Source organism: Haliaeetus albicilla, chromosome 18 (genome assembly GCF_947461875.1).
Source record: "Haliaeetus albicilla chromosome 18, bHalAlb1.1, whole genome shotgun sequence".
Lineage (NCBI taxonomy): Eukaryota > Metazoa > Chordata > Aves > Accipitriformes > Accipitridae > Haliaeetus > Haliaeetus albicilla.
The window spans coordinates 10,257,815-10,268,939 of record NC_091500.1 but is presented as its reverse complement, the minus strand read 5'-3'; the positions used below and the strand labels follow the sequence as shown (position 1 = coordinate 10,268,939).

The 11,125-nt window shown below is 57.9% G+C and overlaps 1 protein-coding gene across 1 annotated transcript; it reads left to right on the top strand.

The window, feature by feature from the left end:
* The first annotated feature begins 292 nt into the window (after positions 1 to 292).
* On the top strand, positions 293 to 5,182 carry GDF7 (growth differentiation factor 7). Its single transcript, XM_069805705.1, has 2 exons — positions 293 to 805; positions 3,720 to 5,182. The coding sequence occupies exons 1-2, from the start codon at positions 475 to 477 to the stop codon at positions 4,640 to 4,642; spliced, it is 1,254 nt and encodes a 417-aa protein (XP_069661806.1). The 5' UTR covers positions 293 to 474; the 3' UTR covers positions 4,643 to 5,182.
* Positions 5,183 to 11,125: the final 5,943 nt, after the last annotated feature.

The following is an 11,125-nucleotide window of genomic DNA, read 5'->3' as shown; positions in this document are numbered from 1 at the left end:
ATGGAGGCGCGGAGCGGCGCGGAGCAGCGCGGAGCCCGGGCGGGGGTCTCCACCACCGCGGCGGGGGGTCCCCCTGCCTCAATGGCGGTGGTGGGGTGTCCCCCTCCGGGACGGAGCGGGGGTTCCCCTCCAAAATGGGGGGGGCGGCGGCTCCTCCGCCCGAAAGAGACCCGGGGCCGCCCGCGTGGGTGAAGTACGGGGCGGGGGGAGGGGGGGGTGTCCCCTCTCCGAAGTGTGGCCCCCAAAAGGCGGGGCCGGCGGGGAGGGGGCGGGGGGTGTCTCACCTGCAGGCGGAGGCGGGGCGGGGGCCGGCGGGGCGGGGGGCGGCCGGCAGGGGGCGCTTCGGCGGCGGGCGGCGGGGCGGCGGGCGGCGGCGGCGGCGGCGGCGGCGGCGGCGGCGGGCGAAGACGATGTTCAAAAGCGGGCGGGGAGCGGCGGCGGCAGCAGCACAGCGCCGAGCACCGGGCCGCCGCCATGCGCCTCCGCGCCGCCACCGCCGCCCTCTGCCTCTGCCTGCTGGGCGCCTGCCGCCTCCGCCGCGGGCTGGAGGCCGCCGCCGTGCGCGGCCCGTCGGCGGCCGCTCCCCGGCGACCCTCGGCAGCCGCGCCTTCCTCCGCCTCCTCCTCCTCCTCCTCCGCCGCCGCCTCCCCCTTCTCCTCCCCGCCGCGGAGGGACGGGGCTCTCCGCAACGGCACCGTGGTGCCGCACCACTACATGGTGGCCCTCTACCAGCGCCTGGCCGCCCGCCGCGCCCCCGCCCGCCGCGCCGACACGGTGACGGGCTTCGCGGAGCGGGCGCGCAGCGGTGAGTGCGGGGCGCGCGTCCCCCCGCGCAGCGCAGCGCAGCGCAGCGCAAGGCAGGGACGGGCTGCCCCGGCCGGGTCCCCGCCGTCGGGCGGGAGGGATGCGGACGGGCTTGGGCTTGAGGATGGGGCTTGGGAAGGGGCCTGGGGGTGGAGACGGGGCTTGGGAAGGGGCCTGGGGGTGGAGACGGGGCTTGGGAAGGGGTTTGGGGATGAGGATGGGGCTTGGGAAGGGGCCTGGAGATGAGGATGGGGCTTGGGAAGGGCCTGGAGATGAGGATGGGGCTTGGGAAGGGGCTTGGGCTTGAGGATGGGGCTTGGGAAGGGGCTTGGGAAGGGGCTTGGGGATGGAGATGGGGCTTGGGAGGGGGCTTGGAGATGAGGCTGAGGCTTGAGGATGGGGCTTGAGGATGGGGCTTGAGGATGGGGCTTGGGAAGGGGCTTGGGGATGAGGATGGGGCTTGGAAAGGGGCTTGGGGATGAGGATGGGGCTTGGGAAGGGACTTGGGGATGAGGATGGGGCTTGGCAAGGGGCTTGGGAAGGGGCTTGGGGATGAGGATGGGGCTTGGGAAGGGGCTTGGGGACGGAGATGGCGCTGTGCGCAGATGTGGAGATGGGGCTGCGGCTCGCGCGTGGGTGCGGGGATCGGGCTTGTGCGTGGGTTTGGGGAGACGGGGTTGTGCGTCCCTTCGAGCCCGGGTTTGGGGCCCGGGGTTGCACACGGAGATTGGAGCTTGCGCCGTTGGTCTGGGCGCGGGGGTCGTGCCTGGGATGGGTTGGCTGGGGAACGGGGTTGTGCGTGGGTTTGAGCGCGGGGCTGGTTGCGTGGGACGGGGTAGCGAGCGTGGGGAGGGATGCGGATGGAGCTTCCCGGGGTAGGGGCTGCGCGTCAGTCGTTTGACGGGAACGGAGCCGGGCATCGGTTTGAGCACGGGAATGGGGACGAGGGTGGGAACGGGGCCGTGCGTGGGCATGAGGTTGGGGTCGCGGTGGGGATGGGGAAAAAAGGGGTGCCGATGGAGATGAGCACGGGGCTGTGCGTGAGCCTGGGCTCGGGGGTGGCGATGGGGTTGCACATGCAGCCGGGGTCAAGGATGGCGCTCGGGGCTGGGGATGCGCTTGGGGAGGAGGGGGGGGGCACGACGAGGTGCAGCCCAGCCGGGGCGGGGGGGCGGCCGGGGTGGACGGTGCAGCCCGAAAAACTCCCTGGGGCACCGCGACGGGCCGGGACGGGGAGGGAGCGCGGCCGCGCTCCCTCCCCGTCCCGGCCCGTCGCGGTGCCCCGTGGGAGGCTGCCGGAGCCGGCGGAGCTCGGCAGCCTGGTCCCCTTCTCCCTCTCCCTCCCCCCCCTTTTGCCCCCTTCAGACCCGCGGATCTAATGATAATAATCAAATAAACACGTACACGTACTTAATTTTTTTTAACATATATATGTGATATATATATATATATACATTGCGCCCTGCCGGCGACGCTTGCTCGGCTGGGGAAAAAAAAAATAGAAATAAAATCCCGATCGAATAAAATGAAAAGACAAACTGAAAAGCAGCCCCAGCCTCCTCTCCCGGTACCTGTACCCGGCTGCCCCCGGGGGTGGGAGAGCGGCGGCTGGTGGTGCGGACCCCCCCAAAGCCCCCCCCCCCCATCCCCAAATCCATCCCCAAACCCAGCAGGGGCCGTATCCTGCCGGCAGCCTTTGCAGGGAGGTTTTTGCTGAAAGCTGGTGGGGAAGCGGCGGGGAAGCGAGGTGGGACGGGGGGGGGAGGATGCTCCGGTGGGAGGGTGGGCAGTGCCCGGCTGGGGAGAGCCGGGGGAAAACTGCTCACAGGTCCTGGGAAGTTTCAGCGCAAAACGAAACCAGATGAACTCTTCAAAGGGATCTCCTTAGCTGCTCCTTGCCGGAATTTTAGATCTGCTTTTAAAATAAAAATAATAATAGTAGTAGTAATAACGATAACAGCAACAACAGCAACAACAACAATAATAACAATAATAATAATAATAGCAAATGTCGGGGAGAAACATCTTTCCCCCCCGGAGGGCAGTGCAGGCTGCAGCCCGGCGGCACAGGGCTCTGCCGGCAGCGGGTTGGGGGGCTCGGGCACAGCACCAACGTTTGCAGCATGCTCAGCTCAGGTTTCTTGTTAGAGAGGGGAAAAAGAAAACCCAACCCTCCCAGGACTCATTCATCTGTTTTCCCCAAGCTCACCTCCTTTGGGTTGTTTCTTGTTTTTTTTTTTTCCTTTAATTCACATCAAGTATATTTAATCAGTCTGTGTTTGGGCTTCGGATCCACCAAAAATAGTCACAAATTCAAGCTGGGCTCACTTTCAGCTTCTGGGAGTGCCTCTATCAGACACCCCGAGGGACAGTGTCTGTGTCCCTGACGTGTGTGCCTGTGCCTGCCTGTGAGGGAAAATGAGATTTTTTTCACAGCATTTTACTTGGTATGGCTGGGGCTGGGGGAGTGTGTGACACTTAGGGCAGAAGAAATCAGTGACAACCTGCTGATCGGGGATGGGACTGTGCGGGTTCAGATGGGGCTTCTGTGCCAAAACAGGATAGGGATGCAGCTGGAGGCACTGAAACACCCGGGAGAAAGCAGAGAAGCCACCTTGGGTCCCGAGGAAGAGTGCTGATGAGAAGCCACTTGTTTGAATTGATTCCTCCCTCCTTTTCTGCCTTCTCCTCCCCATTTTTTTTCGGTGCCTCCAGCCAGGGTGACGCTCCCGGGTGGAGGGCACACAGGCTGTGTCCCTGCTGGGATGCTCAGAGAGCCTTGCTGCAAGGCGATCATCTCCCCTGTTAGCTCTGTGTCCCTTGCACCTCTGTAACAAGAGCTTGGCTTCAGTTTGCTGGCGTTTTATATTTTTTTCCTTTTTTTTTTTTTTTATTTTTTGTTTTATCTCTTCCAGATGCCTCCCCGTCTGCCCCCGAGCAGCGATACCTCTTCGACATCTCCAGCCTGCCCGAGGCAGAGGAGGTGACGGGCGCGGAGCTACGGGTCCTGCGTGCCCTCCCCGAAAACCGGAGCTTGGCCCTGTCCCCTGAAGGCACCTTCCACCACCTCCTCCTCTTCACCTGCCCAAGCCGGGACGGCGAAGAACCCCGGCTGCTGGACTCCAGGGCTGCAGACATTTTGGACGCGGGCTCCTCCAGATGGGAGGCTTTTGATGTCTGGGAAGCCCTGCGGGATCGGAGGGAGAGGTCTCTCTCAGGCAAGCTGCTGTGCTTTCTGCTGAGGATCGTCTCGGATCAGTCGGGGCGGCTCCTGCCCCCCCGGCAGCTGGGGTTCAGCAAACCCCGGCCGCAGCCCCACGAGCGAGCCCTGCTCGTGGCCTTCTCCCGCACCCAGAGGAAGGAGAACCTCTTCAAGGAGATCCGGGATAAGATCAAGGCCCTGGGCAGCCCCCCCTTCCTGGAGCCCCCCGATCCCGGCCAGGAGGCGTACTCCAAGCGGAGGAAGAGACGGACCACCATCGCCGCCCGGTCTGGGGGCAGAGGCCATGGGAAGAAGGCGAAGACCCGCTGCAGCAGGAAGCCCCTGCACGTGAACTTCAAGGAGCTGGGCTGGGACGACTGGATAATCGCCCCCCTGGATTACGAGGCGTATCACTGCGAGGGGGTCTGCGACTTTCCCCTGCGCTCGCACCTGGAGCCCACCAACCACGCCATCATCCAGACCCTGATGAACTCCATGGACCCGGAGTCCACCCCCCCCAGCTGCTGCGTGCCCTCCAAGCTCAGCCCCATCAGCATCCTCTACATAGACTCCGGGAACAATGTGGTTTACAAACAGTACGAGGACATGGTCGTGGAGACGTGCGGCTGCAGGTAGCAATTTCTGCAGCTCTCCCCCTCCCTACCCTGCCCTGCCCTGTCCAGCCCCATTTTATATATATAAATATAAATATAAATTTATATATATATAAAATATATATATATATATACATACACATTTTGATGTGTGCCTTTCCAAAAACCAAGCTCGGAGCAGATGTCCCCTGCCTTCCCAGGGCCACCCTGGCCATGAGCCCGGGAGGGATGGGGCATGCCCCCCCCAGGCAGCGAGGCTGTAGATTGGCTCCCCCCAGGCCCTCTCAAAGAACGAGCGATGCCCACCACCCACACCAGCTTTCCCGGGGCTCGGTCAAGGGTGATGCGCTGCAGTGGGAGGCTGGGCTCCCCACTCGGAGCTGCCCCCATCTCCATGCCTTGCCCGCTCCCCCCCCCCCCAGGGAGGGGGGCACACAGCCCGGCAGAGCCCCTGGGGGTGCCCGCTCAGCCACCAAGCTCTGCCTGATCCGCTTGGTTTGCCCAAGCTGAGCTGACACCTTCTTTCCCAAAGGTTTTGGAAAATGTCTAGCCAAAATTGTCTTGGGGGGGGGGTATCCTGGGGGGGGGAATGGAGCGGTGGCTGCGGCAGAGGGTTCAGGCCAGCATCATCCTCCGGCTGCAGCAGTGGGGTGGAGGGGAGGTGGGAAGGCTCTTTTCTTTGAGTTAAAGGAGTTTTTCTGGCTGCCTTCAAATCGCTGCCCCGGGTTTGCCAGGGGAAAAATGAGGGATCCTCGGGGGAAGGTGGGGAGTGGAGAACCTATGGCCGTGGGGGGTTGAAATCATTTGGTCCAGGCCTGTTTGCAGTGGGGAGAGATTTGTGAGTCTGCTGTTGGGGACAGGAAAGAAGGTCCCCATAACTGGAGGCTAAAGCGAGAGTCAGGTCTGAAGTAGAGCTCGTGCTCTCAACAGAGACGGGAACGGCCCTGGGCGGTGTTAGCTGGGGATGCCCTGGCTCCGGGTGGTCCGAAGTGCTGGCCCTCTTGCCGATGTCCTGCGGGAGGTACCGGCTGGTGGGTGCCCTCCCTTTCCTGCACAAAACCCCATTTTCAAGGCACACTGGGCACCTGGCATCAGGCCCACGAGTCACACAGCCGTCCTCAGTGTGTCTGGACAGAAGCAAAGTTCCCAAGATCCCCAGGGAAGAGCCATTTCGCTTAGGTTCTTATTGCAAATAGTCTCTATAAAAGTGCTAAGCTCCACCCGACCTTCCTTTGGCACCGATTTCCCAGTGAGCTCCATCCCGCCCCGGAGCGCCTGCCTTTCCCCGCTTCATTAAGGGAGCCCGGATCCGCCGGGAATGGACATTTCCCATGCAAACGGCTGAACTCCACCCTCGGAGACTGCTACGTAAAGCGGGGTGCTTTGAGCCATGCTGAAAGGGCTACAGGATTTTAGTAACTCAGGAGCTGAGTGTAAATTATGCCTTTAAATCAGAGAAGGCTTGCATCTGTGCCAAGGCATGTTTTGGATGCTGGCAGGCATTTCTGCTGCTCCTCGGTGGCTTTAGGTACTGAACTTCAGCTTCATGGCTGGGTTGGCTTAGACCAGAGATGTATTTGCACAGATTTTGCTTTTGATGGTTTGTTTTTTACTGGCGGTAAAGGTGTTGGCGTGTAAACATCAGTGATCATTAGCGACGGTAGTTTGCTTTTGGGAGAGATAAATCTGTGCTGGAAAACATGTTTTTTTCCTCTATAAAGCCAGTTGTCCACCATCGCAGGGATGTTCTGCTAGGGAGGGCTGAGCCGAGCCAGGGCAGAGAGGGGGTCACCTCAATGAGCTCTACCGAGATCCAAATGATCTCAAAGGTCAGGAAAGCCTCAGTGAGGGTCCGACAGCCTCCTCCCTCCCAAGAAAATAGTACATCAGCAGGGAGTAAACCGTGCACATCAATAACGGCGATATATCCACTGGGCTAAACCCCCCCAGCCTCCCTCCATCCTCGCCCCCTGAGGTCTGCTCTGCATCCCCAGGCTGTGGCTGGTGGCAACTCAGGGGAGCGAGTGTGGTAGCCGTAAGTCTCGTGTAACCTCCTTGACACCCACGGAGCTCCTCTGGCTTTACATCTGCATATCCGAGAGGAAAATCCGGCTCCCTACCTCAGCGTGAATGTAAATATATATTAAGAAGTGTGGTGTACCCATTCCCAGGGGGATGTTCAGAGGTGGAGGTTAGCGGGGGAGAGGAAGAATCAGGTCCATGCCAGTGGGTTTTCTCACTGTCAGCATTTGGGGGGGGGCGAGATGGAACTAGTGGGTGAGGAGGGGTGGGCAGGAGGGCTCACGGCTTTCCTCTGACCTTCGGCTCTAGTGCAGGCGGTTAGGGGAAGGAGGTTGGCACGAGCAGCGCTGGAGCTGCTTGCTCTGGAAACACTGCATCATTTATAAAGTTACCAAGCTTTCAAAGTACCTAATTTTTCAATCGCTGTTGGTTGCTTGATAGTTTTTCTCACTGCTGAGACAATTTTTTTTAATGTTTTCGCTTCTTTTACCCCCTCCCCTTCCTCCAAATATTTGTGGTGGAGGTTCGTGGGCAGTTCAAATCCAGGCAAGATATATATAGCTCCTGGCAGCTCCTGCTGGCTGGTGGCTCTTGTGAGCCTCAGCCAAATGGGTGGCCTGAGACCTGTTCCTGTGGGACCGTGTCTGAGGGGGTGCTGATGCCAGAGACCCCGGTTCTTGTGGCTCCTTTTCAGCCACAGCTGCAGGGAGTGGACAGACAGACAGATGCCACCCACCTCGGGTCTGGAGATGGCCGACGGAGAGCAGGGTGACGGGTTGGGTCTCGCGATGCTTTACCCCGACCCCGGTTCTGGGGTGCTGTGCGCTGCTGGGGCTCTGTCATGAACCCCACGATTGCTTCGTTGGCCCTGGTGAGAAAAGCTGTGGCTCAGCCACTGCAGTTCCGTAGCCTGGATCGCTACGATAAACGGGAAGGGGGAAGATGCGGGAAGAGCGCAGAGGCCGCTGCTGGCAGTGATGCCATCCGTGGTTTTGCCCATGTGGGAACCAGTCAGTCCTGGCTCTCCTGGCTGCAGGTATCTCTCCCTAAACAGGCATGTTTGGTGGGAAAGCAAACTTCATCCCCAGCGGCTGTGTGTCCCTTTGCATTCACACCCATAGTGGCAGCACCATGCCAGCTGCTCTGTTAAAAGAGCATCTCTTCCTTTCCTGGGCAAACAACCTCTGGAGGACCACAGGAGGGCGAAGGATGGCGTGGTGCCCTCTTTCTCCTTGCCTATGGGGACAGGGAAGGGCAGTTCCTTCCCTGGGGCTGCTCCGGGGGGATGCGTATGAGCAGGGCAAGGCTGGAGGAGAGCGGGGCTGGGGCTTTCGGTGGGTAACTGTGCCGCTCCCCCCGGGCAAGTGTATCGGCCGCAGCACTTGGCGGTCACATTGCTCGCTGCTCCCAGAGGAATATTTCCAGAACAAACGCCACCAGCCCTTCCTTGCGAGGGTGGACTTGCATCCCCATGTGCTGGCAGCAAGGACTGCCTGTCTGTCCCCATGCAGATTCAGAGATTGCACCCAAACAGTGGGATAGGCTGGGGATGCAGTTATTGGAGTCGTTGCAAACGGAGGTGCTGAGATCCCAGAGGGATGCAAAAGCCTTTCCCGGGCAGGGAGGTTCCTGTGGCCGAGGTGCTGCAGCCCTGCGGAGCTGGGGAGCAACGTGGGGATGTGTCTGCAAAGGGCACGGAGGAGTAAATCCTGCCTTTGGAGGCAGGTAAGCGGGGCATCGGCTGCAGGATGGCACTAGCCCAGCCCAGCCCAGCACCCAGAGCTGGTCCCCCGCAGAGCATCACCCTCTGAAACCATAGAAACTGTCCAGGAAAAATGTAGTTCTGATCAGTCGCCTCTTGCCTGAGCTGATTTTTGGGCACATCTGAGCATTATAAATAGGAGACTAGAGGTTGAACATGGACAAATGTGAATTCAGTAGACTCAGAGTGATTTTAACAGATAATTATAGGTTCTCAATCTGCAGTATTTATACAACCTTTCCAGTTAAAAACCCCATAGTTTCCATGCAGAGTATATTCTCCTGGAGGATTTGTTTGACCTTCAGCACCATTTTTATCTGCAGGATATAATTACAGTGAAGCTAGAAATATTAAGCATTTGAAAAGGACTATGTATCTACGCTTAACTGGCTCCCTCCCCTCTTACGTGGGAACGCAATTGCGCAGGAGCAGGGAAACTCGCAGAGCGATCCCATTTGACTTGGAAGCGCTGGGGCTGCGATTTGGGGAAGCACACACGATCGGGACAGGACTGGTGCATGTGCCTTGCCTTGGGGGTCCTTGAGCTCTGTAAAACTAAGGCCTGTGCTTAAGCTGCTGCCTGCACTGTGTCCTGAACCACCCCCCCCGTCTGGTGGAGTCCCATAGCAGGGACAGTCAGAAGCAAAATGGCTTTATGCCCAGTTTAACTGCCTGATGACCAGGGGTGCTTCTGGCCTAGAAATAATTCCCAGAAAACAGAAATTTTATGCTTTTTTTTTTTTTTTAAGGAGTAATTGTTTTTTAATTCTCTTAAGGGGATTGTCTAACACCCAGCCACCCCCTTTTTTTTTTACATCCTACTTCAAATCCAATGGTAGAAGGGAAATGAGTATCCTTTGGCAGGGAGAAGGATGTTCGTATGGAAAAGGACTTGATTCAGGCTTGCAGCAGCTTCACCCTGGTGTAGCTGCACTGATCCCAGAGGCCTTACTTCTGGTCAGCACTGGCAGACAGAGCCATGTCCTCTTTGGCTGGTTGCTGATGCTTGGCATAGCAGTAAGGACAAGACTGGAAAGGCACTGCTTCTGATTAAAAGAAAACCCCAAGCCTTGAGCCTGCTGCTCAAATCTGAATGCCAGCAACTTCTGCGTATATTTGCACCAAACGGATTTTAACTCACGACTTGATTACACAGCTTTCGCTACTGGACAAAATTGGGCAGGCCTGCAGTGATTTGTCGGTCACGCTCCCATTGCAAAACAAGCAGTTCCTTTTACTGTTGGCAGTTTTAAGCCCTTATCCCACAAACCCAAAAGTGTGTGTTTAGGGAGAGTCACCCGTGCTGGCCCCCACGTAACAGCAGACACGTGCACCGCTGTTTGCAGTGCTGCCTCTTGCAGGGAAGAGGTGAGAGAGGCTGGGGCATCGCTTCGGACGCCCTGGGGATGTGGGTCCCATGGGGCTACATCTGGGCAAACGGAGCAGAGCACCTTGGGGTGCTGAGGGGATGCCTTTGGCTTTGCTCTCCAGACTTAACAGGAGTTTTGCCATGAGATTCGGCCTGATGTGCTTGTCTGCAATAGCAGTATCTCGTTATTCACATCAAAAAAGACATGACATATGTTGATGTGACAGATACATCATGAATACCAATCCACTGACCAGCTCATACGTTGGAGTAAACCTGGTGGGAATGTTATGGTTTCCTGCTGAGCATGTACCAAGTCCTGAAATACGAATGCTTTGTCTTTTGTCTGCATTGAGGCAGCATGGCCATGTGTCAGGGAGAAAAAAACCTGCGTGGGGCAACAGCAGTGAGAGTCTGGGTATTGCCCAGGAGTTGTCACCTGAAATGGGGCTGTGCCACTGGATTTGAAAGATGGTCAGACCGAACGGCTATCAATCACATGGACCTTGGTTGGGCAGTTCCACCAAATTGCTTGCTGTGTCTCCTGTCCTGGGTGAAACCAGAGTTGCAGTGTGAATTTTTCACTCTTCACATCACCCTCTGGGGAGGTGAGTGGGCGGGAAAACCTGTGTAAGCAAAACCAAGCTCTGGTCTTTGAGAGCATCGTTGTCCTTCTTTTGGGTCACCATGACCAGCAGATGGAGATACCATGTGTGTCCCACTGGCATCAAAGCAGCCTCCCCCGGCATTGGGGATCCCTTTACAGCTATGTGGGGTCCAAATGGGGATGCTGGGCGGCAGGAGCAGAATGCAGCAGTGTGCTCAACGCCAGAAGTGTGTCCTCCATGAAAACACATCAGGGAGAGGAGTTGGGGAGTAACTGTCCCATGGATGGGGTGTTGCTGATGGCCAGGAGCCTGTGACCTTGCGTGGTGGGGGGAGAATTTTTCTGCCTTTCCTGTCTTTGAATTAATGGCTGGTAAAAGAGCAAGATGTTCCACCAGGCTGGTGTATGTGACACCTTGAATTTTGTCCTAAGCTGGTTTGTGTCTTCCATGGTAAAACGGGGTGCATTCAGTCTTTTAAGGCTTTTTATGCCTAGTACAGCGTGTTGTGAGGTACATCGAAGTGCAAAGACATCTCTGAAAATCAGGTATGCCCTATCAGCAAGTGTTCTGGACCTTCAAAAAATGACCAAAATTTGGAACTCCTGCTGGTGTAACCCCCTGCCCAAGGACCCCACCCTATATCTCAAAGGATGTTTTGCAGCCTTGCACCTCAAGACATGTGTAGCCCATGGGGCCGCTTTTTCCTTTTACTGGCACCAGCATCTGAGCAGCCCCCTGATTTAC

What these genes read in the sequence shown, in the direction of transcription:
- GDF7 (XM_069805705.1), top strand. Translation starts at nt 475, where the DNA reads ATGCGCCTCCGCGCCGCCACCGCCGCCCTCTGCCTCTGCCTGCTGGGC. An exon ending in CGCGGAGCGGGCGCGCAGCG is followed by an intron (nt 806 to 3,719) that starts GTGAGTGCGGGG and finishes TATCTCTTCCAG; the next exon opens with ATGCCTCCCCGTCTGCCCCC.